At 42.6% G+C, this 14608-nt stretch overlaps 1 protein-coding gene across 7 annotated transcripts in view; it reads left to right on the top strand.

The window, feature by feature from the left end:
- The window catches only part of celf4 (CUGBP, Elav-like family member 4), an 87826-nt gene that overhangs the window by 63650 nt on the left and 9568 nt on the right, over positions 1-14608 (top strand). For 2 of the 7 annotated variants that reach the window (XM_085776041.1, XM_085776044.1), the window contains exons 3-11: positions 1767-1815; positions 7503-7631; positions 8664-8743; positions 9119-9259; positions 9656-9794; positions 10958-11110; positions 11566-11676; positions 13697-13759; positions 14255-14335. In XM_085776041.1, coding sequence (XP_085632167.1) covers positions 1767-1815; positions 7503-7631; positions 8664-8743; positions 9119-9259; positions 9656-9794; positions 10958-11110; positions 11566-11676; positions 13697-13759; positions 14255-14335 — 946 coding nt within the window. The remainder of the gene's footprint in view (positions 1-1766; positions 1816-7502; positions 7632-8663; positions 8744-9118; positions 9260-9655; positions 9795-10957; positions 11111-11565; positions 11677-13696; positions 13760-14254; positions 14336-14608) is intronic. The other 5 variants (XM_085776042.1, XM_085776043.1, XM_085776045.1 and 2 more) reach the window with 5 other exon arrangements.

Here is a 14608-nt window from a genome sequence, read left to right on the forward strand (position 1 = left end):
TGTGCCGTGTCTCTCCTCTTCTCCTCCCCCCCCCCCGCTTTCTTTTTTTATTACCACATTTCTCTCTTCTCAAACACCCCTCTCTTTTTCTTTTTTCTTTTTTTTTTTTTACTGTTTTCAATTAGTTTCTCTTCTTGCTCACCCTATTCGGTTTCACCATGATCACTCTCTCTCCCATCCAACCCTTTCTCTTTTTTTTGATTCACATCCCTCTCCCTCTCTCATTCCTTTTTTTTTTTTTTTTTTTTACTCATTTTAAACTCTCTTTTTTCCATTCCCCATTTTCTTTATCCCCTCTCATCCTTTTTCCATATCAACAGCCGGTCTGATAAATAATGCATCACAGCACATTAAAAACATTAGTAGGGTTCTCTTGACTGTCCAAAAGAGGGAGGAGACGAGGGAGAGGAAGGAATGGGTAACTCCATTTTAAATAAGTGTTATGGAGAATGATGTGATTTAATATCAGCGGTGGGGGGGAAAAAAGCTCCAGAAAAAGGGTGAAGGTCCAAGCATTAATTGTGTTTATGTCGTGACATTGCGCCCCCGCGCTCAAAGGTTTTTGCCTTTGGCGAATCATCTGAAAGCTCAGAGATTCATTAAGATGATGACTGTATCAGCAAAGTCAAAAGAAAAGATTTAATGACATTTAGCAAAACACTGATGCTGCATCACACAGAACCTTGACCTTTCCCTCCTCCCCTTTCACCCTCAGCTTTTCTGCTCTCCTCTCCTCTCCTCTCCTCTGCTCTCCTCTCCTCTCCTCCTCTACTCCTCCTCCTCCTCCTTCTCCCCCCTCCTCCCACCATTCCTCCTGGCAGCGTGGCGATTGGCATTATTAAAAATTGATTGGCGGTGAACGTTTAGCAGGGTGGCGAGGTGGAGAGGGATGGTTTGACAGGCAGGAGTGAAATGAAAGGAGGGCCTCGGCGGACACACTGTGGAAAGGTCTCGCAGGGGGACAAATGGTGTGTGTGTGTGTGTGTGTGTGTGTGTGTGCTGGTGTGTGTGTGTGTGTGTGTGCTGGTGTGTGTGTGTGTGTGTGTGTGCTGGTGTGTGTGCTGGTGTGCACAACCACAACCTTGTGTGTGAGGCTAAAAGAAGGTTGCACAAGAACATTTTGTAGTGCGGCTTTGGAGTTTGAAAACTCATTGAAGATACCGAATTTGTACTGTGTGTATGTGTTGGTCTTGCTGTGGGTGTATGTGTGTACATGCATGCACGTATGCCTGTGTGTATGTGTGTATGTGTGTATGTGTATGTGTATGTGTGTATGTGTATGTGTATGTGTATGTGTGTATGTGTGTGTGTGTGTGTGAGTATAGATCCACAACACACACGATATATCTGGTCCACATAGACCACCACATCATGAATCACGATGGCGTCCACAGAGATGATCCACAGTCACAGTAGTTCTGCTGACCTAGAGTTACCTCTCCGCCATCCCCCTATCTGTCGCTCCCTTCATGCCTCTGCTTATCCCCCCTTTCCAACCCTTCTCTCTCCTTTCATCTCAGATCAAATAATATTTCCAGCCCATATTCCCAACCAGCTACTCCCCCAATGGCTATAAGTGCTACAGCTTTGGAGATTTTCAATACACTTTACCTGCAATTTGGCTGAGTGATTCTAAAAAAGTTATTTCAGAGGGGGGGGAAGAGGAGGGTAAAAGCATGTGCCATTACATGAGTACATGATGCTAACTGGTTTCTTTATCTCTTGTTATCTTATTTGTCCTCCTTCTCTTTCTATCTCTGTCACAGATGAACAGACCGATCCAGGTGAAGCCAGCAGACAGTGAGAGTCGAGGAGGTACTGTATGCTTTTTTCCTTCCTTCTTTGCCTTCCCTGATCTCTTCTTCCTTCCTCCCTTTTATCCCAGCCTTACAAACATGCTGCCTGCACGTATCAGCCTCACCATTATCTGTCCCATTAGACGTTGCCCTGTACCTCAAACACGGGCTGACAGCGCGGCCTGGCCGGACCCTCCAGTATCCAGAACACGTTATGTAAACAGCGCACTTCCTGCCCGGCGCGGCCTCCGGCTCCTTTCTCAGAGTTTCATCATATGCACTGATGCATGTGCATGCGCGTCTTTTCATGCTCCAGGGTAAAACAGGTCACTACCATTTGTCAAACACCTTTAAAAACTGCAACAAAGCAAATCCCATTTGACTGATGTCACGAGTTCGTATCGGTCAAATGAATCGTAACGACAGATCTGCGCCAGCGACGAGCGGACGGACGTCTGCTGTGGTATTTTGTGCGCGTCGTGCTGTATTGACAGCTAAGACAGCAGAAAGCTGATTTTCTATGTCTAGACATGTAGTGACCTGCTCCTGACATCAATCAATGGACTGTACAAGAGAAGATTGATGTAGTTTGAGCGTTTTTGGCTGGAGTCTTTCAAACTTTGCAGTTGTTAATATAATTGGCACCAGAGCGATTCTTCAGCCACACGAAAAAGAAGCAAAGAGGGTAAAAAAAAAGAAGGAGAGCATGCAAGGAGGTGAAGGTTGATAAGCGGGGAGATGCGTAAGGCCTGAGAGAGAGAGAGAGGTGTTGGTCTGTAAAGAAAGAAAGAAAAAGAGAAAACTTTAAGGAAAAGGAAGGGAGCGTGTGCGACATCCTCTGCTATTTAGTTTGGTGGTGCGGCGCTGTGAGTATGATTGATGGAGCGGGAGGGAACAGAAGCGAGCACCGAGCGTGAGGAAGCAAAGTGAGGGCAATGCAGGACGTCCGTGCCTCTGTCTGTTATTTGGGTCTATCTTTCTCTGCATGTATGTCTGGGGCACACTTCACTTCCTCTCCTCTTTTTTTTTTTCTCTGCAGTTTCATTTTCTCTGAGATTCCTTCAGTGTCTGTGTCCTTTGTCCTTCTCTGTCCTCTTTTATTCTTATTTTCTTCAGCATTAAAGCAAAACTGGACATTTTATTGCACACATGTCTGATTGTAGGAGTAGATTCAGATATTTTACATTAGTACGCGTACTAGAATAACACTGTTAAAGCCAAGTAATAGTCCTACATTCAAAATTCCTACTTCTAACTAAAATCACAGTATTATTAGTAAAACATGCTTCAAGTGTTAAAAGTAAAAGTTCCAGTTCCTCAGAAGAAATATCCTCTGTCACTAACTTATTACTGCTTTATTATATACAGTTATATTAACAGCGAAGGAGCATTTTACTGTTGTAGCAGTAAAAAAAAAAGAAATTCACATAAAGTTAGATAATGTGGTCCAGTGGCTCCTAAACTAAGAGTTGGGCCCCCGGAAAAATGATGATTAATGAGGAAAGGGAGGAAGAAGAAACAAAGTTATATTTGCTTTTCTTTAATTTGTCTCTTTTTCTGTGAAATAATTTATAATTCAACATCTCTGGGCCTGGAACAGCTGTTTAAATGAAGCCATCTGAGAGGTTTAATGGGAAAATCATTCTTGGGTGGAACAGCTTACAGCTCAGCACAGACATCTGAAACACAGCGGCGAGGGGCCACGGCAATAGACACAGCTTTCTGAAACAAACAACCCAAATATACTGAGAGCCGCTGGTTTTAATCTTTAGAATCCCCCTTAGATTGTGTTTAAGTAGATTTTCATCTGTTTTTAATATTGAATTGAATTTTAAAAAACTTAATCTGACAAGTAACTAACTATATCTGACTAATATTACTTAGTTACTTTCCACCACTTACTGATAACTGTAGGAGCAAGGAGGAGTTCTGTTAAAATACAGCCGAGGAAAATGAAGGAGAGTCATTGTCATATTCTGTCTGTGTATGAGAGAGAGAGCTGCACATTGTTGTTGAGACTCTGGTGTATATTGATTTTCTCTCTAGCTGAATGAGTGTGTGTACATGTATGCATGTGTGTGTGTGTGTGTGTGTGTGTGTGTGTGTGTGTGTGTGTGTGTGTGTGTGTGTGTGTGTGTGTGTGTTAACAGTCCCTACCCAAAGAAAGATGTAATGTTTATTAGTGTCTTCCCTGGGGAACTGTAGACTTTGGCCGGGGTGTGAGGTGTGTGGTGTGTGTACCATGACTGTGTACTGTATGTGTGGGAGGCTAACGTTTCAAGATTTGTGTGTGTGTGCTTGTGTGACCATATGTGTGTGTCCTCCAACCCTGATGTGCGCTCCGCTCTTGTAAACCCCCCCCCCACTCCCAGTGCAAGGCCAGAGCGCAGATTAGTCTTGTTGACTCGGCAAGGACACCCTGTCAGGCACAGGCAGCGGGGAACGGACCCTAAGCATGCATGCATGCACACATGCGCACACACACACTCATTTACCCACGCGCCGCAGACACGCGTTAATTTGCAGAGCGCATTCAAATGCAATTGCACTGAGGCTCATTAATTTCCCAACGTATACATCCATTTCCACAAAGCTCAGATTCTTTGTAACGTAAAAAAAACAGACGCTGACACATCTGGTGCTGTTGTGCACTAACACACTTTCTCCGTCTGCCTTTCTCAGTTCCCCTCAGACACTCGCTCAGTGACTCATGTTGTCTGTCATGTGCTGACACTAATGAACTCCAGCTCGACCTCTGACTGCCTATATTTTATTTAAGCTCTGACATCTAGGATTTGTATCTGCACCATTTCTTTTTGTAGAGGTGGGATGTAACTGAGTACATTTACACAAGTACAAATCAGAGGTACTAGTATTTGTAACTTTACTCTTTCACTCCACAACAGAGGCTGATTTTATTTTTTCCTCCACTGCGTATATCTCTAAATGTGTAAGTGTTGATTTTGAAAGGTTTAAGTGTTGCTTCATGGGGTTGAGGAAAAATCTCCCCCTTCTTAAGATAAATAAACTACTGTAGCTCCTCTCGGATTTGCTGGAAGATGCTGAAAACACGACTGACTTTTCTGAGCTCATTAAAAGTTGACTTTTCAGAGATACGAGGTTCTTGCAGGACGGCAGTGCTGCAAACATATGATGATGTTATAGATGATGATTCATTGCTGCAGATTAAACTACCCAACAGAGTAAAAAGTTGCTAAAATTAGATCAACCACAAACATTTAGAGGAATAACTTGCAATACACACTTTAATGCAGAAGCAATATAACTCCAAAATCATTATAGGTAATAATGGGCAGTTTAAACATTTTTTGCTCATACAGTAATAGTCTATACTTTTACTTAAGCATGACTGTAAATGCAGTATAGCAGTATAAAAGTTAAAGTTGGTAGATAGATAAAAAGGGAAAAAGACATTTGGTTGAGGTTGTGACCTGTTTTCAGAGAGAGAGACGTCTCACAAAATGTACTGAAATGTCAGTTTTGAGGTGGAAGAGAACAGCTGCTGCTGCTAAGTGAAAATAGATGGTTGCTATGTATTCGTAAAAGAGGAATAGACCAATGAGTGCACTCAATTGGTGCAGTGCTAATATGAACAAAAAGCATATTTGTATTGGTATTTTTTACCTAATGTGCAGAAACTAGGCGTTTTATTTTGAACGGTTGTCTGCTGGAGTCAACTCTGACTTTTTCATTATTACCTCTGTTTGATGTTTGTATTTATTTTGATTTGTTTGTTTGACAGTGTGTTAATAATAATAATCACAACAACAAATGCGTTGCTCTATTTAGACGAAGCCCTTAAGGAAAAGACTGTGGTGGAACTTCACTTAGATTGAAATTTTAATTATGTCTCGACCTGAGGACAGACACGCCAGCGCATCTGTCTTGTCTACCGCCTGTGACAGGTGCTGTTCCTTAGCTATAGGTATATAGTAGCTTTAAATGACTGATGTTGTGAGACAAAACATCTGATTAGTGGGAGTCGGGCCCGTGGACTGTCACATGTCGTTGGTATAGGACGTCGTGTCATCTCACGTCATCGTCACATCTGCTGAAAGAGTTAGCAGGATGTTGTGTAAAGGACGTCATCTCTGCACATAGGTATTCATCTATAGTATGTAGATAATACGATCAAAGGAAAATTGCAGATTCACCTTATTGATGATTCATCCTATAAAATTCAATATAAGTGTTTGTTCTTCTCCTGGAAATGTGTGGATATACAGCATCATAGTGTGTGACATGTGAATTCTAGATTCCAGGATTATTCACACACAAAAAAAGAAGCAAAAACACATTATTGTGCACTAAAACTGTAATTGTGAAATTACAGGTGTGGCTGGCTGCCTAAAATAAATGAGCAGAAACAGTGGCCTCTTTTCATTTTTCTGGGTCCTGTGTAGTTTTGTATAGTCTCTGGCACAGTGATATCACAGGCAGAGAGCTGAGAGTTGGTGCAGAGCAAGACGATAACAATGAAGCACCGGAATAACTGAACACCCACAATTTTCACTCAGCGTAAGAGGAGGAGGAGCACCTTATCTTAAATGTGGAGCTTCTCTGCTGCTATAAGCCAAAAACAGGCCCAGTCTGACTTTGAGTGAAATATTAGCTAGTAACAATATTCATTTTGTCACAAAGCAGGGGATTAGGGCAGCTGGTTATGAAGATAGATTTACCGGTCAGCGACTGAATGTGATGTGACTGAGCGTTGTGTCATTGCCATTAGGCAAACTTTGCCACGCCGTATCACGAGCATCTGTGACAAGAGCTCCCGCTGAGGGCGTAGTGCCAACTGTGCTCCCCGAGGACAGGGATCGCGCTGAAGATCGTTTCGGTCGCCTTAATCACAAACTAATCTTCCACTTCAGCATTGTAATGGAAACACAGAAAAACAGGTGGAAACGTTTGTGAATAACTTAACAAGCCTGCTCTGTAGCTCTGTCTTATTTTAAGCAAATGCGCTTTTAGTACATCAGAAACACATTATTATTTTAACCCCCATTTAAAAACAGATGTTGTTTAAGCAAGTACCTCTGAATATGAGCAAAAACTGCAACATTAGTGCCGTTAATATTTACTGCACCAGTGTCTGTCAGTGATTTTCTATTGTTATTTTATCACTTTTAGATTTTTTTGCCAGTTTTTTGGTTGGAGCTGATGAAGTGTTGTTTTTTTTCTTTTTTGTTCTGTTTGTTTGGATGAAATAATTATGTGTAATTCATGTTACATGGATGGGGGTCAACTTGTATTTGCAAAAGAGAATCCTCTTTCAGGTGTTTGCTTCTGCAGTTTTATTCTTTTTGTTGCAGTCTCATCAAAATAAGTTCTGATTAAACCTCTTACACTCCCGACCGGCCCAGCAACAAACAGCAAACGGAGAATGTTACTGAAAATACTGGAGCTTTTAGTGGCAACAGAGCCAAACATTTCTCAGCTAAAAAGGAAAAAAAGAATAAGATGCTTCTGTGGGAATCCAAAGATGTTTGTAGCATGAATAAACGGGTGAATAACACGACATCTTTCATTATGTAGTATCACAAAACTTCCCCCTGATGATTTTTTGCATGGAACTAAGAGCGAGCAAATCTCTGCTATTTCAGCGAACATGGTGCTTGTCTTTTTTGTAGAATATCAAAAGGCATCTCTGATCCTCTGATCGTGACCTATTCCATTTCCTTTTAGAAGACAGAAAGCTCTTTGTGGGCATGCTCAACAAGCAACAGTCAGAAGATGATGTGCGGCGCCTTTTCGAGTCCTTCGGCAGCATCGAGGAATGCACCATTCTCAGAGGTCCCGACGGAAACAGCAAAGGTGAGTTTATAGCTGTTTATGACTTTGAGCCAGCAGACTCTTTTTTTTTATTTTTTCACAGGCTACTGCACAGAAATGATTTGGCCTTTCAAAGTTGGTGACTTTGCAAAGTTCTCCTTAAACACTCCATGTTGAGTGATGTCAAAGCGGGCTGTTTCACAATCATCAGAGGACTGCTTGCATAAGAATACTGTAGATTCTGTAAATTTCAACAGTGAATGCCATCAGAAAGCTTTTCCCCACAGGGAGGAGGAGAGATATAAACCAGCAAACTCTTCACAGATGAACCCTATTAACCTCATGAGTCAACCTACAAGACTCTGATAAAGTGACAAAAAAAAAAAAACCTAAGTCAACCACCTTATTAACCAATCGGGCTTCATGTCATGCCAAAAAAAAATGTCCTTTCAAAATGTTAGAGAGCTACACAAGTTCACTGCATGAAGTTCATCAGTGGGCTTAGCGGCCAATCAATGAGGCCCGATGATAACTAAGCCTAATGATTACAGTGGGCTTGATCATTCTGATTCCTCCGTGAAGCTCCATTAACAAGGCCTCATCAGCCAGCTTACTCGGCTAAGTGGGCTTTAGCTCAATAATTACTGGGAACTTGATCATTCAAATTCATCAACAGGGCTTGTCAATAGTAAGCGACACCAGAATGCTGTGGCATTTTAAGCCCCATCAAGAGGATCCCAAAGTTGTTAATGGTGTCAGAGAGGCATGTTCAGCCTGCTTATTGAGTGTCGATCCACGCCGATGCAACCGTGCTCGGCAAAGAGGGGCTTTGTTTACTCAATGTTTGTTGCTGTGATGCTGCAGGGAACTTAACCTGGGTGGAGAAAAAACAACAACAACAACAAAAAAGGGAAACTTTTTTACTTCTTGTCTTGTTACTGGCAGTGTTTTGCTGTGATTCTGTATGATATACTTTCCAGAAAACTTTTCTCCTTTGTCCTCACTCTCTCGTTTTTTACCCTTTACTCATTTTATCCTCCTTCTCTCTCTCTCTTTCTCTCTTTCTCTATCTAGGCTGTGCATTTGTAAAATACTCCTCTCATGCTGAAGCTCAGGCAGCCATCAGTGCACTACACGGCAGCCAGACAATGCCTGTGAGTACACCATAACTGTGTGAGCGTGCGTGTAGATTTATGTGAGAGAGGTGAGTCACATAGAGAGATGAGTCACCTAGCGCTTAATTACCTTCTTAAAGTAAAGTTAAGTTATACGTTATTAATCCCAGCGAGGAAATTTGTCCTTTGCGTATGACCCTTCCTAACTATTTCAGAGCATCGGGCCGCCGACTGCAGCTCTGAGGCCATCGCTCTGGCACGATCTATATAAGAGAGGATGTGTGTGTGTGTGTATATGTACTGTATGTTAACATAGATACAAGCAGATGTCATGTGTCCGTCAGTACACACTAACATGTACTGCGTGTGTGCGTGTTTCTGTGTGTGTGGGTGGATGGATGGGTGGGTGCACAGGGGGCCTCATCCAGTCTGGTGGTAAAGTTCGCCGACACGGATAAGGAGCGCACCATCCGCCGCATGCAGCAGATGGCCGGTCAGATGGGCATCTTCAACCCTATGGCCCTGCAGTTCGGAGCCTACGGAGCCTACGCTCAGGCAAGACGCCCCGCAAAGCATCTGTTTTATCTACACTTACTCGTTCAATGAACCACAGAGATTAAACGCTCATGCCTATAGTTCACTCGTGAATGTGGAATAGTGAAGAAAGATGAACTCCCTCCAATTTGGATTCCTGTACCTCCCCAGGGTGTGACGTAAATGCCTCTATTAATATTGGCTTAGAGGAAAAATAACACATTTCTTAAGGCTCAATACCTGCTTTCTATCAATAGTCTCAATTTCCTGCCTCTGTGCTGTGCCTCACTTTCCCTTTATTCCTCCACTCTGTCCTTTTTTCCCCTTCTCTCTTAACTCAGCAACCTCTAAATCTCTCTCCTCTTTCTTTTCATTATTCTCCACCCACCTTACAATCCCCTCTCCTCCACTGTGCAGGTGCAGCAGCAGGCGGCATTAATGGCATCAGTAGGCCAGGGAGGCTACCTCAGTCCAATGGCAGCCTTTGCAGCTGCCCAGATGCAACACATGGCAACCATCAATGGCCTCCCAGGAGCACCGCTGACCCCCACGTCAGGTAACACTTGACGATAATACGACCAGAGTCAGATAATACTGTGTTTTTTATACCTTTGCACAAAGGAAACAGCAGCTGTTCCACTGTGCACACACTATTTCATTCCCTGAAGAACAAAATGCGTCTGTAGAAGATGTTTCAAACCTTCAATGCAGCCTTTAGTTTACATTCATGCTGGTGTCATACAAGAATGTGACTTAAAAGCCCTTTGTTTTAATCTGAGCTTTTTGTATCATTTTTAGTGTCAAATCCAATGAAACCATCTTCACATTTCCTCTCAAAACGGTGTCATAATGATGTGTTCAGCACAGTTTGCTGGGATTTTTCCATTTTGTGATAGTGAAGAGAACAATAACCTGACTTAACTGACATTTTATGAATAACTCCAGTGGAGCACATGGCAGCATCTACTAAGCTTAAACTCTGACAATTCTTCATTTGAGCAGGTGATTAAAAGTCAAATAATATGTTGTTTATTTCCCAACATTCAGACGGTAAATTTAATTTCAAATAAAATGTGACACTTCTATTATCTCTAAAGTGGCAGACCTATTTATCCTGTGTATCCTCCCTGTCAAATTTACAAATGTCAACATCGCAGACGACAGAAGAAAAGCTTCTTCTTTTTTTTTTAACTCAGCAGGAGTGAATAAAAAACAGAGTGTTGCTTTAAGGCCCCGCTGTTGCATTGCAGTGGAAAAATACAGTGACAAGCCACAAAGAGCAGAGGCTTTAAATAGGCCTATTTAAACACAGAACCTATACTGTAAGTGTTCTAAGAGGGATTGGCAGGGGCAAATGAACAAAATGCATTGTGGCATGAGATCCAATCATCTGAGACAAATACATGATTGATACCAATTGTGAGGTAGCACACAGTTTTTCACTATTTCTCATACAGTATACGGCTAAGATTCACATCTAATGGCTGTTGTGTCACAGTAAGGGCTATACAGGGACAAGAAATCAGCCCTGACATTTAGTGTCTTCACCGGACCACTGGACCGGCCCCTCTGACATTTCCAAGAGTTACTAGGTGGCCAGTCAAAGTAAAACTTCTCCATAATGTCGCAGGAAAAATTTTTTTTTTTAAAAACACAGCGGAAAGCTTATACTGTTCCTCTGTGTGTGTGTGTGTGTGTGTGTGTGCTCCGTGGCTGCAGGTGGCAGCACTCCTCCAGGCATCAGCGCCCCCACAGTGACCAGCATCCCCTCCCCCATTAGTGTAAATGGTTTTACTGGCATGCCGCCCCCCCAGGCAAACGGGCAGCCCCCTGCAGAGGCTGTCTTCACCAACGGGATACACCATTACCCTGGTAAGTCCGATAAATTCAGGGGCACGTATGTACGTACGCAAAAACATGAAAGAAATCTCTGAAATATGGAGGAAAAGTCTCCGAAAAAAGAAAAAAAGATAATGCAATATGCATTATAAATACGCTGTTTGTTATGTAAAACTGTGATTTTTGTGAAAATGAAGCTTGAAGCCCTGTAGACACACAACTGATTGTAACAGGAAAGTGTGCATGCTGCTGGCTTACAGGCGTGAATAGCCTAGAAGCATGTTCAGGAGGCCGAGGCCAGACGAAAGTAGCCCACAGTCAGTGAGCATGTCGAGGAGATGAGTGTTTGGCAAAGGTGCTTATGGGCTGCTGGAGCCTGAGTATGCGCTTGTGTCATGAGCCGTGGCTGGTACCTCATTGGTCCTGTTTGTGAAGAGGTGGAAGAAAAATCTCTCCTTTTTTTTTTTTGTACACTCTTGTCTCCCCAGTGTTGCAGGAGGTGGTTTTTAGGGAGGACTCGGAGAAAAACGGCTTGGGCGTGGCTCCGCGAAGTTGTTTTGGGGTTCAGGGTGGCTGCTTCCTCTCCTCTCTCTCTGAAGGTAGCGCTCTCCCTCCTGTTCGTCCTCTTTCCTCTTTCTCTCTCTCCTTCCTCCTCCAGCCTGTCATCCCACTTATCTATAGGCTCAAACAAGGGTCAAAAATATTCTGAGCTTGTGAGATAATGTTAAGAAATACTTTCAATGCCTGTGGTTCTGTCTTTGTATGCTTGCATGAGAAATTCTGGTTTGTGAATGTGAAGAAAAAAAAGAGTTCAGGTTTAAAGCAGAAAACTGGGCCTAACTCTACACTCTCATACTGTAACATTGAACTTAGACATGCCCGTTAAAGTCACAAAGTAGAAATTTCAGCCTCGGTTTTACATCCGAAAGTCCTGAGTGCAGATTTTTCTGCTGTGAGCCTTTAGTCGGATGTTGACAGAGAGCATTTCTTTCTCCTTCAGTCTTTGTGTAGCTTCACCTTCAATATAATTTGCCCACAAATTTCCTTCTACAACTTCAGAGCTTTTCTACACACAAAGGTGTAATTTCCACCGGGGATCGGAGGCGCCACCTTCACTTAAATACTTTCGAGTTGATTTTACTTGTCCAGCTGCCAAAAAAACCTGGACGTGGGAAGATGTGAACTGATAAAAAACGTTGATACATTCAACCGATTTTTGTCCTATCTCACTGCTGAAGGCTGTCGGTGCTACTATATAAACCTTATGGGGAAACCTGCAGACAATACTCAGACACTGACTACTTTGTCTTTTCTGGATATTTTTATGCAATAAACATGAGTTATATGAGGAGAAGGACACTAACAATGAAAGAGAGGACAGAACAGATGTTAAAAACATTATCTAATGTGTCCTTGATAGAAAGGAATTTTAAAAGCATATAAGTGCATTTTTTAATGTGGAAAATACATTTTTTTCTTCATTTACCTATTCATCTATTTTACCTCATTGTGTCTCTCCCACTTTTGAAACCAAATATTCACCTCTGTCACATTTACAAACTGTCTCTCATGCAAAAGCTGATTTATAGAGAATGATCTACAGTGCAATCGCAGCCTTTAAAATAATTTCTGAACATGACTTCACGAGCTTTAAAAAAAATTTGCAGATGTTTAATTTGAGCCCATGCCTTCCCCCCCTTTTTCTTGGCTATCTGAACCGTTTTTCAGTGTTGTTGTTGTTGTTGTTGTTAGTCCACGGTGTGTTCAGTTATTTCTTTGGTTTTCTGGTGACAGCGGTGTTATTGGTGTGTGCGTGCGTGTGTGTATGTTTGTTTTCCTCAGTGGTGTACTAAATGTGCATGTACTATGTGTACAGATGGGCAGTTATAAAGTGCGGCGCAGCATCTGTGGTAGTTAACCAGTGTGTTTGGACCACAGGGAGAAATTTTCACCTTTCATTTTTAAATGATTAACTTTACCTCCTACATGTGAAGTGATAGAAACAGGTGCATCCAGTGCTGTGAGTGTGTATCGTACTTGTCCTGTTTTTCATGTTTAACTGCAGCAGATTGTCAGAGATATAAATATATTTCTTCTTAATAGGGTTTGTGTGTAATAGCTTCGTGTTTATGGCACTTTTAGTTTTTTTTGTGTGTGTGTTTTTTTGGTGTGGTGATAGTGGAGCCATGTGTTGGTGTTTTTTTTTGTTTTTTTGTCGTTGTTTTAACTGTGGTCCCTCAAAGTTTTTTTTTTTTTTTTTTCAAATGCTTTGGGAAGAAGAGCGATTAAAAAGTCGCACAAACGAGAGCTGAAAACAAAGCGAGTTTACGTTGCGCTGTTTGACTCTAACCTCTGTGCTTCTCCTCTTCTGTCTGTTCATCTGTCCATCATCCCCTTCCTCCATCCCTCCCCTCCCCTCCCTCTCACCCTTGTTATACATTACTCACACTTTCCTCCATCTACATTCGCCCCCATCTCTCTTTGCATCATCTCCCTCACCCTGCTCACACCTCCATCCATCCTTACTCCCTCCTCCTCCTCCTCCTCCTCCTCCTCCTCCGCCTCGTCCTCCTTCTTTTTCTCCTCCATCTCTCCCTCTCTGTGTCTCGGCTGGAGCAGCTCAAAGTCCCACTGCAGCTGATCCCCTCCAGCAGGCTTACACAGGAGTCCAGCAGTATGCAGGTCTGTCTGTCACTCTCACAGCACCACTGATCTGTGTGTGCGTTTACGTGAGGAAGAGCGTGTGTGTGTGTGTGTGTGTGTGTGTGTGTGTGTGTGTGTGTGTGTGTGTGTATGTGTGTGAGTGGGGGAGAGAGAAAGAGGGATGGATGGAGAGAGAGAGGAGAGAGCGTGGGGATGACAGAGAGAAATGAAAAGGCAGTAGATAAAGATTTGCCTTTGTTTGAATTTGAATTTTGATCATGTAACATTAAGTGTTTCAGTCTCACTACATCAATTTATTCCCTGCAGTATTCAGTGTGTGTGTGTGTGTGTGTGTGTGTGTGTGTGTGTGTGTGCGTAACATGTATACACTCTATTGTCTGTTATCTGATCGATTGCCTGCTGTGCCCCTGCATATATCACATTGTTTGTATGTATCCGAGTGTGTGTGTGCGTGTGCGTGTTTGTGCAGTCATGACTGTTATCTGATCCGCACCGTGTGTGTGTGTGTCTCAGCAGCCTACCCCGCTGCATATGGACAGATCAGCCAAGCCTTCCCCCACCCTCCACCCATCATCCCACAGCAGCAACGAGAAGGTAACACACACACACACACACACACACACACACACACGTATACAGACATCACTATTCTTTAAATATTCATATATGCTACAAACATTTACTGCTTCTCTCTTCATCTTTCATGTAGTCACAGAATAAACAGGTCCGTTTAAAAATACCCAGGCAGTTCAGCCCCCTCGCTTTGTTTCCAGGTGTGATTTCTGCTCTCGTCTGTGAGATCTATCAGAAGTAAAATATTCAGTTCATTCACTCCTGAATTCTTAGATAACACTAAAACGCCTGAAC

This window comes from Trachurus japonicus, chromosome 5 (genome assembly GCF_045865225.1).
Source record: "Trachurus japonicus isolate A0001 chromosome 5, Traja_1.0".
In the NCBI taxonomy this organism is placed as follows: domain Eukaryota; kingdom Metazoa; phylum Chordata; class Actinopteri; order Carangiformes; family Carangidae; genus Trachurus; species Trachurus japonicus.